At 49.0% G+C, this 17,774-nt stretch overlaps 1 protein-coding gene across 1 annotated transcript in view; it reads right to left on the reverse strand.

The window, feature by feature from the left end:
- Positions 1–194: 194 nt before the first annotated feature.
- Positions 195–17,774, reverse strand: part of LOC146336729 (cytoplasmic phosphatidylinositol transfer protein 1-like) — a 48,798-nt gene continuing 31,218 nt past the window's right edge. The window contains exons 3-4 of the mRNA XM_084818839.1: positions 11,112–11,260; positions 195–477 (exon numbers count right to left, since the gene is read on the reverse strand). Coding sequence (XP_084674965.1) covers positions 267–477; positions 11,112–11,260 — 360 coding nt within the window. The 3' untranslated portion in view covers positions 195–266. The remainder of the gene's footprint in view (positions 478–11,111; positions 11,261–17,774) is intronic.

Here is a 17,774-nt window from a genome sequence, read left to right on the forward strand (position 1 = left end):
CAGTCACTGTGTGGCAGATGGGCTCAAATGCAAAAGGTGCAGAAACAGAGGAAGAAGCACAGCACAGCATACTCTGTAGCACAGGAGTGGGCAACCTGGTGCCCCCCAGATGTTTTAGACTATATCAGAAGAGCCCTGATGCTGGATCAGACCAAGCGTCCATCCAGTCCAGCGTTCTGTTCACACAGCGGCCAGCCAGCCTCCCAGGGAAACCCACAAGCAGGACACGAGTGCAACGGCACCCTCCCGCCCACGTTCCCCAGCAACTACGAGGTCACAGGTATACCCGGAGCCCAGGCGCCACGGCACGCTTGTGGGGATCCCAGAGGCATGTGTGGTGGCTGCTGTCGACATGATGCTTGGCCCAGTTTGGAAGAGCCCTCCTTACCTGTGATGGTGTACGGGTAATAGTTCCAGGCCTTCTCTGTGATGTAGAATATTCGCGGTGTCACTGCACGAGCCCAGCTGGGAAGTTTGCTGCAGCAAAACGACAAGAGCGTGGGGCAGAGCAGAGAGAACATTCAACGTCAGCACATCTAAATCCAAGTTTGCAAGCCATGAGAAATGCAAACGAAACAAATTAAGTAATTAATCCGGAATCGCTGTGCAATAACCCTGAGAAGCATGTTGGTATTTTCCCCATTAGACAGAAAATAAACGGAGGCCTGAGAGATGGTAAGGCACAAGGTGCGCTATAACTATTCTCTGAATATTGGGGTCACTGGGAGGTTTTTCTCCTGTATGGTTCCCCCCCCATAATGTACTTTTGCAAACCTGCTGATGCCTCCTTCTGGATTGTGCTGTTTTGGCACCTTATCAACCACAGTCCGCCAATGGGCTTGCTATTAGCCTATGGGGGGCGAGAGACTTGTGGCCCTCCAGATGTTTTAGCCTACAACTCCCATCAAACTGTCACCACCAGCAGCCATTCCAGCTGGCTGAGCTCAGGGAGATGAGAGGGAGATGACGGCCATTCCACCAGCCCTGCTAAAAGAACGATTTCCCCCCCTCTTCTCTCCCGCTTCTTTTTTCCTGTGTGCTGTGTCTATTTAGATGGTTAAGCCTGTGGGCAGGCGCTGTCTCGTTTACTTGATTACATGTAGGCTGATCTGGGAGCCTTTTTGGCTGAGGAGCAGCATAAAAATACTACAAATAAATAAGCCGTCACCATTGGCTATGTTGATTAGGGCTGAGTTGTAGGCCAAAACATTTGGAGGGCCACATGTTTCCTACTCCCGGTCTACAGGATTAGCCAGCATTCCAGGTTCTGGCCAAGATCTCCCAAGCCTCCTTGATCGCCCTCTCCGCCCAACCTACCTGCAGAACTCCAGCTACATCCAGGGCTCAGTCCCAGAAATGATCAATTCTACGGCTTAGTTCCTGGAACACACAACCCCGCCCCTCAAGACCCTCATCGCAAAGTCACCGCAAACAACGCTCCACCTGGAAGTGATCAAGGGAGCTTTGACCAAAGACCCCTGGAAGTGGGGGCATTCCTCACTCTTATACCCCACCCCAGAAGTTTTCTTGCCCTTGCAAGATGCTCCTGGAAGGAGGCATGCTGAGTCTAGAGCAGAGTCACCCAGAGGTCCAACAGGCAACCTGTTCTACAAGTGGGAAATTCTCTACTGCATCTCTGTACTGGGAGTAACTAAACTATCCAGGGCCAGCCAAAGACTGAGGTGAAGGACAAAATGGTGCCCCTCCCATTTCATGTACAAAAGCCAATTGGACTGCAGCTGAATCTTCCTTCACCACTGATGATGGGACAGCGTCCTCCACCACACCTGAAGGCAGCAGACAAGCTTAAGGGGTGCAAGGCAAGCCACATGGCACATCATTCTCTCTCCTCCAACTTCTTGCTGCTGCGTTCCAACAAATGCTGCCTGAGGCAACAGCTTCACTTTGCCTAATGGTAGGGCCGGCCCAGAAACTATCATATGTTCATGCCTGATGCAGAATTGTAACTGCCACCACCCTCCGGTCCCTGCTAGTGGCTCACAGGAAGGAGACTAAGACCAGATTCGTAGAGAGATATAGGAAGAGGCCTCCTTCTCCTCCCCCTCTTGTGTGGATATGTTGGGCTCGCATGAGTTCATAATCATTTCATTGACTCTATTTCTCATGGCGTGCTAGCCAACCTCTCACAGCATGTAGTTTGGGAATTACTGGATCAAGGCTTCCAGGCCAAACAGAATGATTTCCAGGAAGGCTTCAGGCAACCTTTACTTAACAAATCATCTGGTCGCCATGGGTGAGAAGGAATTTCATGCAGGTGAGTGAGTGGGCTGGCAGAGATGGAGCGATCGGTCCCTCTACTGCCAGCCACTTGATAGGTGATTTTTTTAAAATAGTAGCCTGTGTTTCCATGCTGGCTGTGGAGGAAGGGGTTTTAGCCTCTGTCAGCCCTCAGAGTGTGCACCTGTTTCACTTTGCCTAGAATCTCACCGTGCTGTCAAGGGCTCAGTGGCTGACACGGTTGCTCTCGGATAGATTTAGCCTGCCAGCTGAAATCCCAGAGGCTTTCATGCAACCTGGCAGCTACTCCTCACCTGAACTGTGGGGAAGGAGACGCAAGAGGCTCCCCCCCCCCCCCCGCCAACCACTCTGAATCAATTTTGTGCTCTATAAATAGCATCCCCAGAGAGGAGAATCGTGAGAATGCAGTCTAAAAATACTGCCTCTCCCACATCAATGGCTCCCACAGCCACTAACCGGCTGCGCTGAACAGCAGCACAGTGAGAAAGATCCAAGGGGGATGGGGGAATGATAGGCTTTGCTTTTTGCAAAAAGAAAAAAGTACAGGGCACAAGACATTTTGCCATCCTGAGCACAGGAAAGATGCTGGTGTCGCACAGGAAACCTAAACAGAGCCTTCACTGGCAAGAGGCCTCAAGGCGACTGTAGCAGCTATCAGTTCTGACAACTGCTACAGCAGTCTGTGCAAAGTGCCTCCTCCCTTTCCAACCAATTTTCAGCACAGCCATCTTGCTTGCTCACCGACAGGGCCTGGTTCCATCTAGCAGCCGAGAGGGCAACAAGGAAGGCACAGCAAAATGAAAGAGCTTCCTCGTTGTTCTCTGCTGCTTCTAGAAGAAGCCAGGCCTCACTGGAGGTTAAGCAAAGGACCAGGTGCTCACGGAACTGGCTCCTTCGTGTGCTGAGAGAGGGCGGCTGTGAGAACTGGAAGCTGTACAGCCACTCAGGGGCTTCTCATCATGTGGAAGCTTTACTTAGGGCTCCTGTGTGAATCAGGACTGGGTCTGGAAAGGATATTTTCCCAGATACTGTTCTCAGAGAAGGGAAGACACCTGTGATCATAGAATCATAGAAGAGTAGGGTTGGAAGGGGCCTATAAGACCATCAAGTCCAACCCACTGCTCAGTGCAGGAATCCAAGTCAGAGCATCCCTGACAGATGGCTGCCCAGCTTCATCTTGAATGCCTCCAGTGTGGGAGAGCCCACTACCTCCCTAAGTAATTGGTCCCATTGTCATATTGCTCTGTCAGGAAGTTTTTCCTAATGTTCAGCCGGAATCTGGCTTCCTGTAAGTTGAGCCCGTTATTCTATGTCCTGAGCTCTGGGATGATTGAGAAGAGATCCTGGCCTTCCTCTCTGTGACAACCTTTCAAGGACTTGAAGAACGCTATCCTATCTCCCCTCAGTCTTCTCTTCTCAAGGCTAAACATACCCACTTTTTTCCGTCTCTCCCCATAGGGCTCTGTTTCCAGTCCCCTGATCATCTTTGTTGCCCTCCTCTGAACCCTCTCCAGTTTGTCTGCATCCTTCTTAAAGTATGGCGCCCAGAACTGGACACAGTACTTCAGATGAGGCCTAACCAGTGCTGAGTAGAGGGGAACTAGTACTTCACGTGATTTGGAAGCTATGCTTCTATTAATGCAGCCCAAAATAGCATTTGCCTTTTTTGCAGCCACATCACATTGTTGGCTCATATTCAGCTTGTGATCTACAACAACTCCAAGATCCTTCTCACTTGTAGTATTGTTGATCCAAGTATCGCCCATCTTGTAACCGTGCATTTGGTTTCTTTTTCCTAGGTGCAGAACTTGGCATTTATCTGTATTAGGCAGGATGGCAGAAACTGTCACTGCCAAGTCGGCTGCATTCTCTCATCCCAGATTACAACAAAAGCCATCATTAATTGTACCTCCAGAAGCCTCAAACCGCATTTATTTATTTATTTATTTATTTCATTTCTAAACCACTCAATAGCCAAAGCTCTCTCGGTGGTTCACCAAAATCTGGGCAGATATTGGCACAGCTGATTGTGTTGGCTTCATCCCGTCAATTAACACAAGTGTCCTTTCCTGGGATGTAAAACGGTATTGATCTGGTGCTTGCAGTCAGAAATGCAGAGAGAAAGAAGAATGAAAGGCGAGTGGCAGAAGGTATTGATGGGAAACAAGAGGGAAACATTTCTTTTCCCCTGCCCTGCAGGGAACGTTTTGTGCCATAAGAGAATACATGACACCTTCCTCGCAAAGGCTTCAGTGGTGCCAGGATAATGACGGAGAGACCCGCAGAACAGCCTACAAAAGATAATTATCACACCCTTACAGCAAATCCAGGGATTTGGTCTCATCCACAATTTGTTCTGTGATGTTGGCCACCCCCTGGCAGGGGTCAAAGGAGGACAGTGAGCGGTCTGGGGACAGCAGAAACCTGGAGGAGACTAAAAATTATGCAGAAAAAGGAGAGCCCTGAATCTAGAGGGGGTGTTGGCAATTAACGTGGGACATATGGAGCCCTGACCTTGGCTGGAGTCCTGCGTCCAGCTCTGGGCGCCACATTTTTGGAAGGATACCGTGAAATCGGAGTGGGTTCAGAGGACGCCAACGAAGAGGGCATGAAAAACAAATGTTATGAGGCAACGTTAAAGGGAATGTGTATAGTCTGGAGAAGAGGAGACTGATGGGGGTGATGATGGTAATGATAGCACCCTTCAAATCCCGGAACAGCTTGTTCTCTGCCGCCCCAGCAGACAGGACTAGAACAAATGGGCTCATATTACAGAAAGGAAGATTTCAGGTGCACATTAGGAGAAGCAGGAAGAACAGTTTGACTCCCTAAGGGGGTGGGATCTTCCGCACTGGAGGTCTTCAAGCAGACGTCTACTGGGGATGCTCTAATTGTTGATGCTCCCCCCACACCACCTCTATGATGTTATATTGTACGCTGGGGTAGGCAGAAGGTAGATCTGAAGAAGTTTTGGACATCTACTCCCAGAAGCCCCTGCCGGCATGGCCAGTGGCCAGGAATGCTGGGAGCTGAAGTCCAAAACGTCTGGAGATCTACTTTCTGCCCACCCCTGGCATACACTGCCCAGAGAACACTGGTTATGAGGCAACACAGAAGTGCAGTAAATAAACAGATATGATTTGACGGCTTCCCAGAATGCCTTGCCCCTGCCTCCGGATTGGACAGCTCCCTCTCGGGGTGGGGCTGAAACAGTACTTAAGGTGGCTCAGCCTTCTCGACAGGCACTATAGGGTCAGGGATCCCCTGCTTACTCTATAGTATTAATTTTGTTACTCTTCTTGATCAAAGCAAGACTGTTTGTCCGGGGCGGAGGAGGAAATGACAGACCAGCTCAAGCCAAAACGTTAAGCTTTCATCTTACTTATCAGACATGGCAGTTTTTTGTTCTTCCTCTCTGTGGATTTTGTAGATAATCCCTCCATGACAACTAGATGGACCAGAGGAAAGTTTCGCCAGGACGTAATAATAGTTAAATTTTGGCATTCAGTGGGACAAAGAAGAGCCGGCAGAACACAGAACCAGTTGAGCAGGAAATCTGATGAACTCCTGCGACCAGTAAATATAAATCCTTGTAAACTTTAACCAAGGGGCCTCACTCTCCCGTTGCGTTCTGCTCCTCCAAGGGAGTCTTCTCAAATGCCAAGAACTAGAATGAGCTAGGACAGGGGAAGCGTTAGAGCTGACTCACACGTGACGTCTCCCCGTTTTACCGGAGATCAACGGAGCCTGAGAGATCACTAGGTGACCCGAGACATGCAAACTTCGCACTGCTATAGCAGCTTGCTAGAGACTAGAGCTGCACTTGCGAGCCACCTGAGGAATGGTGCTCAAAGGGATGTGAATGACACGAAGACAGCATCTGTAGCTTCATTGCTGTTGGTCTACATTAGACAGGCAAACGGGGTGGACTCAGCTCACCAATAAGTGCTCGTCTGCTTTCTTAAAGGAGGGCTTGGTGTACTCGTTTCCTGCCTTTTCAGTTTCTGTAGCTCTTATTGTCAAGGAGCCTTCCTCTATGCCTTCCCCCTCCAAGCTGTGCATCCTTTGCTTGGCATCATGCGAGGGGAACCTTGGCATCATGGGAGGGGATCCTTGTCTCCTCAGCTTGGTCATGAACGCAAGTATGACAGGGCTTTGGGATAGGGAAGAAATCCATCATATCCCTGATGGAGAGCCTCTCTTGCTATGAACCTGTCCGTATACTGTGCCCATCATCAGAGACCCTCCTCCAAGGGTGGCTCAGAGGATGGCCACAAGGGAGAGGGCCTTCTCAGTGGTGGCCTCCCTATTTTGGAACACTCTCCCCAGTGATGTGCGCCTGGCACCAACACTGTCATCTTTCGGGCGCCAGGTTAAGACTTTCCTGTACTCCCAGGCATTTAACAGCATATGTTAAGATTTTTCATGGGTCCTGGGATTTACCGTTGGTTGTTTTAAAACTGTTATATTTTTGGACGTTGGTTTTATACTGTATGTTTTTAGGGTTTGAGTCTTTGTAAACTGCCCAGAGAGCTTTGGCTAGGGGGCGGCACAGTAATGTGATAAATGAACAAATGAATTTGGATGGAGCTTTCCTCCTGCCTTCTCACTCCGCCCTCCTGTGCCTCCTCCTTTTGAGATCCAGATGGCACAACCCCCACAGGACCAGACCGCCCCCCATTCCCACCGCTTTGTGGGCCATAGGGCCCACTCTTCCGCTCAAGCCCAACCTTGCCAGGAAGTAGAACTTTTCCAGATACCACGGGCTCGGGCTGTCTGGTGGAAGCCAGTCAAACTGCACCCCAATCTCACTGGAGGGCACAGCAAGCACCTCATTTGTACACCATCCCATACGCCGAACACACACACCCCTGTGCTGCACACACAGCAGGAAGTCCCACACAGCAGCCCTTCTCACAAACACGACCAAAAGAGAGCCTGCGTTCATCGTGCTGTCCTGCATATGCCCAGGTAGGCAAGTTGTGGCCCTCCAGATGTTTTGGCCTACAAAGGGGGTTACGGAAATTCCTGGAGGAGAAGGCTGTCAATGGCTCCTAGTCCTGAGGGCTATGTGCTACCTCCGGTACCAGAGGCAGTATGCCTATATACACCAGTTGCTGGGGAACATGGGCGGGAGGGTGCTGTTGCGCTCATGCCCTGCTTGTGGATTCCTGGTTGTCAGCTGGTCGGCCACGGTGTGAACAGAATGCTGGGCTAGATGGACCCGTGGTCTGATCTAGGGATGGCGGAGAATTTCTCCCCGAAACTTCGGGGGGCCGAGCGCCAACGTGTTCAGCCCCCCGAACAAGTTTCGGGGAGAAATTCTCCGCACCCCCCTGCCCCCCGCCCCGGGACAGGACTTACCTTTGCCGAATGTCCCTCCCGGCTGCGGGTCCGGCCGGCGGTTCGGCAGGTGTTCGTCCGGGGCGGGAGCGGCAGCCGGTCTTTCGACCGGCTGCCGCCCCCGCCATTCCAATAAAAGAAAAAAAAAACAAACGCCCCCGTGATAGGCTACGTGACGATTAACGTAGCCTATCACGGCTAGATCTGCAAAGTCAGCCGTGATAGGCTACGTTAATCGTCACGTAGCCTATCACGGGTGACTTAAAAAAAAAAAAAAACGCGTACGCAAATGGCGGCCCCCATAGGGAGCCGCCATTCCCGTTCCTTATTTGGTCGCTGTAGTCTACGTAAAGATTTACATAGACTACGGCGAAAATAAGGGCAATGCGTTGCCCTTATTTTCGCCGTAGTCTACGTAAATCTTTACGTAGACTACAGCGACCAAATAAGGAACGCGAATGGCGGCTCCCTATGGGGGCCGCCATTTGCGTACGCGTTTTTTTTTTTTAAGTCACCCGTGATAGGCTACGTGACGATTAACGTAGCCTATCACGGCTGACTTTGCAGATCTAGCCGTGATAGGCTACGTTAATCGTCACGTAGCCTATCACGGGGGCGTTTTTTTTTTTAAACTTTGGAGTTCGCGGCCGGGCGAGGCGAGGCGCCTCCTCCTCGGCCTGAATTTCGGCCGGGCGAGGCAGGAAGCCTCCCCCCCCCCGGCCTGAACTTCGCGGGGGGAGCAGCGAAGCGCCTCCCCCCCACCGCAAACAAGCTTCGAGGACAGGTAAGTGACTTTCGTCCACCCCTAGTCTGATCCAGCATCAGGGCTCTTCTTATTTTCTTAACTCCCATCTCTGCCCTAGCCAAGGTAGACAATGGTGAGGGATCACTGGAGCTGTAGGCCAGAACATCTGGAGAGCCAGAAATTGCCCATTCCTGGCACACCATCTTCCCCTCGCCACCCCACCCGCCACGGAGAGGTATGCCGGTGTTGCAAAACGTGCGAAGCAGGGCTGCCAGTAAACCATGCAAAGACAGCTCTGTAGGTGGTGGAGGTGAAGCGGGGAGGGATGCATGTCTTTGTCTCTGGGGGCTTTCAAACAAAAGCCACATTGAGCGAGATTGTCAGAATCTGTGACAAGTTAATTGGAAAACAGAGAACAAATGGGTAGAGAAGAATTGCAAAACTCTGAGTCAGCAAGGCAGTCGGAGAGGGGAAGGAGCCAAAGCTTAGCACCACAGGAAATGCTTGGCATGTGGAAAGTCTCTTGTCCAATGCCCTGGGGTGGCCAGTTCTTCAAATGGCTTGCAGAAGAGCTGTCAGCTGGGCTAGGCAATATACGGGGCTACAGTTTGGCAATCCAATATACTGGATTGCTGGACTGACTCAGTATGTTCATATCTTCATAGAATCATAGAGTCTTAGAGTTGGAAGGGAACTTGGGAGGTCGTCTAAGTCCAACCCCCTGCTCAATGCAGGATCCACAATGCAACTGCAGCACCCCTGGCAGATATGTAACAGCCTTTCTGAGGCAAGGGTGCAAGTACAGGTTTCCCTCACTGATCTGAGGGCTGGGTAAGAAGCTCCAAGGCACTCAAAGCCCAGATAAGAATACGTTAGTGTAAGGCTTATTACTAGAGATCTACCAGACCAATTTTGCTCATTTTTGTTTGAAACGGAAGCTTGAGCAGTGTAGACGTGCAGAAAAATGTGAAACTTCAAAAACGTTCAAAGCTTGAGTTTTGGGGAGTTCAGAAACAGAGAAAGGAGAGGGATGAGGCAAAGGGGAGGTTAATGCATATGCCCCACACTGTGCATGCAATGTAACATGTGACACAGTGTGTATATGCATGAGTAATAATGCTTACTCTGGTGAGGTCTTAAGAGTGCTGGGCCAATGAAAAGGCAGGCACAGAACGTTGGGAAAAGAGCTGAAGAAAAGTCAATTCATGATAGTCAGAGGAGGAGGAAGAGAAGCTGAAGTAAAGAGCTGAAAGGACACAGAGGGAGAAGGGAAAGAAAAATCTGACATCATGTGTTTTTAACCTCAAACTTCAAGAAATGGCAAGCCATCTTTTCAGAAAGAGCATCTTCTTTTGGTTTTCACCTTTGCTGGTTTATTTGTAGTACATATAGTTTAAAAGTGTAAAGTTGTTCCAGTCACAAGGGAAATGGGCAAACATATTTTTATCCAATCATTCTAAGACTACTAGCCCCTGTGGTGACACAGGATTTACACTAGATCAAAACATCAACACACATTTACTTGGAAATAAACCTACTGTCAGGGTGGAAACTGAGCCCATAGAGCCTCAGAGCAGTTCGGATTCAGAGGAGGAACAGCAATCCATGGGAGAGGGGCCAGCTCATCCCTCACAGGCTCAGCACCTGGCACAGATTCCTCCTGCCAGCATTCCAGAGATAGATAGCGACCTGGGTAGTGAGGGAATGCGGGAGGGGGGCTTCTTAGACACTCGACGCAGAGGCAAAGAGCGACGAGCGATGGAGGGCGTGGAAAGGAGGCGTAGTGCCCGTTTGGTGCGCAAGCAACAGTCGCGTCCCGTGGACCCAAGGGAAAGAGGGAGGATCTCTCCCTAGCCCATAAGTTCTGGGTCTTCAAGTGACTCTCTTTCGAACGGGGATCAACTGACTACTTGAAGCTTAGGCCACCCTGCTGTTCCTTGCTTTAGTCGCTGGTGATTAGCATCTGAAAGAGTCATTAAGTTGTAAAGGGATTAAAGCTTTGAAAAGAAATCCTTTCGTCTGTGTCTTGAGTTGGCTATTGGAATCTACTGGGAGAAGCTGCCAGAGCGCTCCTGACATTTACCACCCGTGTTTTGTTTTATACAAGTTCCAAAGCAACCAGAAGGATGGGTTGTTTCCTAGCTTTAAGAGCGAGCGGTCTTAACAAGATGCTGGTGGCAAGCCTTAGTTTTCACAACTGTAAGATGATAATGATAGTGGCATACCTCACAGGTTTGTTGGGAGGAGACGCTCAGCATGATGATTGAAAAAACACAGAAAAAGGGAATATATAAATAAAATTGGGAAACAAGCCAAAGAGACCTAGCATCATGGCTGTGGTGGGTCTTGAACCAGTGAGCTTTTGAGAAATATCAGGTTGGGATTCAGCCTTGTGCCACCACGCAGCTCTGGGCAAAGGAGAGTATTACAAGAGGATAGGCTATGCCAGCAAGGCATCTTTCCATCAACTGGCCAGACTGGGTTGTGTGATACTTTCTGTCTGCAATAAAAACATTCAGGTGAGGCTTGCAATGAGCAACTAGGACAGCCCACCAGATGTTTTGGACTACAACCCCCAGCATTCCTGACCATCGGCCATGCTGGCTGGGGATGATGAGAGCTGGAGTCCAAAACATCTGGAGGGCACCAGGTTACAAGAAGTCTGGACCAGGAGACCTGATCTTGTGTAATTCAGTCCACTTCAGCTCATGATTTCTTCTTTCTTTCCACACCAATGTTTTCTACAAGTTTTGACAGATCTCACCTGGATAGGTGCACTCGCTTCTCTGTGAACTGGCCACAGCCGTGAACGGGGTCTTCATGAGGTTCATTTTTCACCACTTCTACACCTTCACCTTTGTTGCTCTCCTGGTGGCTATGCTTGCTGATGGTGTAGAGCTGCCCAACCCGGTACTGTTAAGGACACACAAAAACATCACACCTTGAGATGGCTTATAGCGCCTGGAATGCCGGGGCCCCTGAACTGGGGAAATGAAGGTCCTTCCACCTGCCCTTCTCTTGGCCACGCAAACTCTGTCTTACTGGACAGTCATATATGATACGCCGGGGTGTCGAAACTCTTTCAGCCTGAGGGCCATATCCAATTTCAGAGAAGTTCTCAGGGGCTGCATTCCAGCGGTGGGTGGAGCCAAAGGCAAACAGGGTGGGGCCAATGCATCCATAATATTTTCACTTAAAGCTTTTACTGCCAGTAACTCAGCCTTAGGAGAGGCATTTCAGTGTTTAAGAATGGGGGGAAAACTGCCAATGGCAGGAAACCTCCAAACAATCAGCAGTCAGGGGAAGGGGCAGGGCCATCAGGGGACCCTGAAGGGCCAGATTTGGGGGCCAGGCGACCTGGATTTGGCCCATGAGCCTGAGGCTCAACACCTCTGTCATACTCCACACACCAAGGTCATACCACTGAACTCCATATTCACCACCATCATCCTATATCTAATAGCACACACGTTCTCTGGGTGCTAGCCCTTAAACAGCCAAAAGTATCAATGAAGCATAGCAACTAAACTGAACTAGTTCAAACCTGACTTCTGGGCCTCCAGCCCCAAACCCCATCTGTAATATGTAGATGCTACACTGGCCTACCTTAGAGGGTTGTTGTAAGAGTTCCTGAGACAATGTCCTGGAAGCATAATGGACACTCTAAGGCTGTCATCCTATACACCAGCGTACTGCAACCTGGTGCCCTCTGGATATGTTGGACTGCAGCTCTCATCGTTCTCAACCAGCATGACCAAAGGCTGGTATACACACTTACCTGAGAGTAAGTCCTGTCAAACTCCATGTAGCTTACTTCTCGGTAGGCATGTGTAGGATTGTGCTGCAAAGCACTGTGCAAATGCAAATTCTGATTATTATTTTAAAGCTTTCCTTTTCAATAATAGGTTTACTCCCTAAAACAATATTTGTTCAAGATGCTCCACTTCTCATTTGTCCTTTAAAACTACTTTAATCGAAACTAGAAAAATGCTCTCATCTTTTTTTTTTTTTAAACTAAATAACTGTGCTAATTTCATATCCCCGCCAGCCTCTTCAACTGAAAGGAGGAAAAAATCTGGAGTTTTTACCACAAGAACAAAACATACAGGAATATATGCTATTAAGTAGCTAACACCCACCCACGCCTTCATCTGGCAATCTGTGTACTCCGAAATCCTCACTTCATCCAAAAACGTACAGTGAAAGTGTATGTATGTGTGTTGGGGTGGGAAGACACACGAAGCTCCATTATTATACCACTCCCAGCACAAAGAACAGCATTGCAGGGACAACGGAAGACCAGGGAACCTCTGGCCTGAGGGCCCTGATAAGTCCTGCAGGGGTTCCCATCCGGCCCATCAGTTTCTTACCCTAGTCCTGCCCTTTCTGCTACAGAGCGAAAACCTCTTAGCTCCGATCAGCAAATGATCGGAGATAAGAGCTTTTCCTGGAGGGGCAGAAGTGGTGGGATTGGGGATGGGGGGGGAAGCTGCTGCTGAGTGATTCAGTCTTGCTTCTTTCTGAGTCTTGTCCTGCTTACTTCTAAGTAGTCATTTTTATTTATTTATTTATTACATTTCTATATTGCCCAACAGCTGAAGCTCTCTGAGCAGTTCACAACAATTAAAACCACAAAATGCAACATAAAATACAATATAAAATGTAAAAGCTTAAAACTACAATATCGAAGTACAAACCACAATAACACCTAGCAGCAGTACAGAGATTTAAAATACAAATTTAAAACAGACTAAAATGCCTAGGAAAATATAAAGATCTTCACCAGGCACTAGAAAGAGCACAATGTAGGTGCCAGGCAAAGCTCTCTGGGAAGCTCATTCCACAACTGGGGTGCCACAGCAGAAAAGGCCCTCTTCCTGGTAACCACCTGCCTCACTTCCTTTGACAGGGGCTCCCAGAGAAGGACCACTCAAAATGATCTTAGGGTCCAGGCAAGCACATATGGGAGGAGACGATCCTTCAGATAATCTGGCCTCAAGCTGTTTAGGGCTTTGAATGTTAATACCAGCACTTTGAATCAGGCCTAGAAATGGACTGGCAGCCAGTCCAGATGGAAAAGCGTTGGCATAATATGATCATGTTGGCCAGTCCCTGTTAATAGTCTCGTGGCCCTGTTTTGGACCAGCTGAAATTTCCAGACCGTTTTCAAAGGCCGCCCCACGTATAACACATTGCAGTAGTGCAGACATGTTAGATAGAACCCGTCCTTCCAGACATGTACTTTTCTCTACACGCAGAGTACTCAAACGTGCTAGCGCTCCTCCCGTGCTCACCCAAAAGCAGACACAATCATACCGGCAGCAAGAAATGGTCCATTCCTGGCAAAGCTTCACCACTAGATTCACCTGAATGTATTTCATTTCGAAACCACTTTTCCACACACAGCGCATAACAGTAGTGCACTATAAGATCAACACAGACAACTGGGGGCCTACAAAGAAATTAGGGCCCGGTGTGCTGTGGGGAACGGAGAGAAGGCAAAGAAGGACAGGGCAGAGTAAGACTGCATTTTTCTTCTGGGAGTCCTCCACCTGGTATGTAGATTCTTTGTATGCGTGTGATCTTTGCTCCTTCAACTCCCCCCGCTCCCCGCCGCACATAATGGTGTCCTGTTCCCTCAAAATAATCAGCCCTTTCTCCCTTACTGCCCCATTGCTTGGGACAGATTCCCAGGACACTCATGTGATGCCACCTCTCCCTTCAAATCCCTCCTTAAAACCTACCTTTGGCACAACCCACCAGTCCTCATGCCCCACTGCAACTCAGCCTGTAACTAATCCTCACCATGTGCAACTTAAGCAACCACATACGTATCGATTCACCGCTTCCCCTTCCCTCCTGGCCATGTGTTGTGTGTCCTTGTGTTGAATCTGGGCTTGTAAGCTCCTTGGGGCAGAGACCTCTCCTCTTGTGCTCTGAAAAGCATCATGCACACTGATACTGCTTTAATAATACTAAATGATAATAGCAAAGTAGGAAACCCCTCCTGGCCTGTCTTTCGTCCCCAGGTTTTCCCACCTAGCGCATCTGCCCACGGAGCCCACATTTTGGAAACAGGAGAAGCAACGAGCTGCAGAGCAGCGACAGATCTCCAAAATGACAAAGAGAATGAGGGAGACAGGACAGCTGAGCTGTTGCCAGAAATGGCTTCCCCTCCTGCGGACCAGCAGCTAGAGGCATCTTGGCGGCAGCAAGCGGGGGATCCCAGAGCCTGGGAATGCGCTAGGCTCTGGCCGGCGTTCGCATACATGGGGGAATCCATCCTGCAGAAGGTCACGGCTGGGGGCCGCTGGAGAAGCCCAGGCAAGCAGTGTTTACGGCTAAAAATGACCTTGGTCTCTCCTGAATGGGCAGGCCGCTTTGCCTGAGGCGGGAAGGAATCAGAAGCAGGCGACGACAAAGAGAAGGTGTAGGTGTGCGTGTGTGTGTGAGAAAGAGAAATAGACAGACCCCATAAATGTTACTGTCATCTCATGAAACCGTCACTGTACTGAGGGAGATAAGGGTGCCGAAAGAATTTTCCCCTCTTCCCTCCCTCCTGCTTTTTCCTTGTGTCTCGTGTCTTTTTAGGCTGTAGCCCGGCAGGGCAGGGATTGTCTTCTTTTACTGATGATTTGCAAGGCGCTCCGGGAGCCTTGTTGGCTAAAGAGCAGGATAAACATACGCGAAGGGTGCAATCCTATGCATGTTTAGACAGAAAGAAGTCCTACAACTCCCAGCATTCCCCAGCCAGCATGCTGGGAGTTGCAGGGCTTTTTCCTGTCTAAACATGCATAGGATTGCAGCCTAAATATATAAATAACAAATCAGAGCAGAATGGTTCACACACATATAAGGCAGCCTTCCCCAACCTGGTGCGTGCCAGGTGTGTTGGACTACAGCTCCCATTGGCCCAGCCAGCACAGGTAGGTTATTGCTGACAGAAACTGAGCCTATAAGCAAGTATACCCTTGGGGAGTTTGAACAAAAAGGTGGTCCTCCATTGCGAGAAGGGCCTTTTCTGCAGCAACCCCCCGCGCTGTGGAACTCTCTTCCAGGAGAAGTCTGCACAGCTCCATCCCTGCCAGCCTTTCAAGGACAGCTCAGAATTCTTCTGCTTGACTGCTGCATTGTTGTCTCTAACACAACCAATATTGATTTCCCCCATGCCGTTTTCCCGACATTTGGGGTGGGGCAGGTTATTTTGAGATTTTATTGCATGACTTTAATGTTTACTGTTAGGAACATAGGAAGCTGCATTCTACCAAGTCAGACCAAGTCAGGATTGTTACAGTGACTGGCAGTGGCGCTCCAGTGTTTCAGGCAGCCTTTCCCAGACTTACCTGGAGACACAAGGGATAAAACCCGGGGCCCTCTGCATACAAAGCATGTCTACCACCACTGTAATAGGGTCAAACATCCTATGCACGTTTAGACAGAAAGAAGTCCTACAACTCCCAGCATTCCTCAGCCAACATGCTGGGAGTCGTAGGACTTTTCTCTGTCTAAACGTGCATAGGATTGCGCCCTTATCCGTGTAAACTGCTACAGTATTGAATAGCAACCTAGAAGTATTTTCAAAATAAATATAAATCCTGTAAGTAGCGTCTAGACCAGGGGCAGGTGACCTAGTGCCCTCCAGAGGTTTTGGAGTACAACTCCCATAAGCCCCAGCCAGCATGCCCAGTGGTCAGGGAGCGCTCCATCGTGCCTGGATACAGCTCCAGCTAAGAGCGCCCTCCCTCCTGCTAAGGCCACCAGAGAGAGAAGAAACAGAAGTCAGGCTCTGTTCCACCATGCCTGGATCTGTATGAGGCCATCAGAGGGAGAGGAAGCAGCCCCCCCCACTCTGTTCATGGCCTGCTGAACTTTGCCACTAAGAATCTGGTGCCTGAATTTGCTTCTTTCCTCCTCCCTCCCATTCCCCTTTCTTTTTAGCTTGTGTTGTTTAGACTGTAAGACAGAGACTGTCTTATCTTCGTAAGCCACTTTGGAAGTTTTTTTGGCAGAAGGATGGGATAAAAGTGCTACCAATAAATACCACCCCCTGGTCTAGGCAATAGTAGATGATGAGGATGACAGTCACATAAAGCTGAATTCGGGAAGATCTGGCGGAGAGAGGAAAGCAACATACGTACGCATTGTTGGAGAGACGTCAAGAACGTAATGCAAGAGGTCATAGGAGGTAGACTGGGGTTCCTGCTAAAGTTGCCTCAGTTTAAATGAATTGGGGCTGCCTAAGGATAAGAAGACATACCCAACTGAATGCAGAGTTCCAGAGAATAGCAAGGAGAGACAAGAAGGCCTTCTTAAATGAACAATGCAAAGAAATCGAGGAAAACAACAGAATGGGAAAGACTAGATAGAGATCCCTTCAAGAAAATCGGAGATCTCAAGGGAATGTTTTGTGCAAAGACGGGCATGATAAAAGACAAAGAAGGCAGGGACCTAACAGAAGCAGATGAGATTAAGAAGAGGTGGCAAGAGTACACAGAAGAACTATACAGGAAAGATCTGAATGTCCCTGATAGCCATGAGAGTGCGGTCACTGAACTTGAGCCGGACATCCTAGAGAGTGAAGTCAAGTGGGCCTTAGGAAGCATTAGTAACAACAAAGCTAGCGGAGATGACAGCATTCCAGCCGAGCTATTTAAAATCCTAAAAGATGATGCTGTTAAAGTGCTGCATTCAATATGCCAACAAATCTGGAACACTCAACAGTGGCCACAAGACTGGAAAAGGTCAGTTTACATTCCAATTCCAAAGAAGGGCAACACCAAAGAGTGTTCAAACTACCGCACAATTGCGCTCATTTCACATGCCAGCAAGGTGATGCTCAAAATCCTACAAGCTAGGCTTCAGCAGTATGCGAACCGAGAACTACCGGAAGTACAAGCTGGGTTTAGAAGAGGCAGAGGAACTAGAGATCAAATCGCCAACATTCGCTGCATCATGGAGAAAGCAAGAGAATTCCAGAAAAACGTCTATTTCTGCTTCATTGACTACGCTTACGCTAAAGCCTTTGATTGTGTGGATCACAACAAACTGTGGCAAATTCTTAAAGTGATGGGAGTACCAGACCACCTTACCTGTCTCCTGAGAAACCTGTACGAGGGTCAAGAAGCAACAGTAAGAACCAGAGATGGAACAACCGATTGGTTCAAAATTGGGAAAGGAGTACGACAAGGCTGCATATTGTCACCCTGCTTATTTAACTTATATGCAGAGTACATCATGAGAAATGCCGGGTTGGATGAATCAGAAGTCGGAATTAAGATTGCCGGGAGAATTATCAACAATCTCCGATATGCAGACGATACCACCCTAATGGCAGAAAGCGAAGAGGATCTCAAGAGCCTCTTGTTGAGGGTGAAAGAGGAGAGTGCAAAAGCTGGTTTGAAACTCAACATTAAAAAAACTAAGATCA

Source organism: Heloderma suspectum, chromosome 12, assembly GCF_057233095.1.
Source record: "Heloderma suspectum isolate Gila_16-S chromosome 12, 16-S_ref, whole genome shotgun sequence".
NCBI classification, from domain to species: domain Eukaryota; kingdom Metazoa; phylum Chordata; class Lepidosauria; order Squamata; family Helodermatidae; genus Heloderma; species Heloderma suspectum.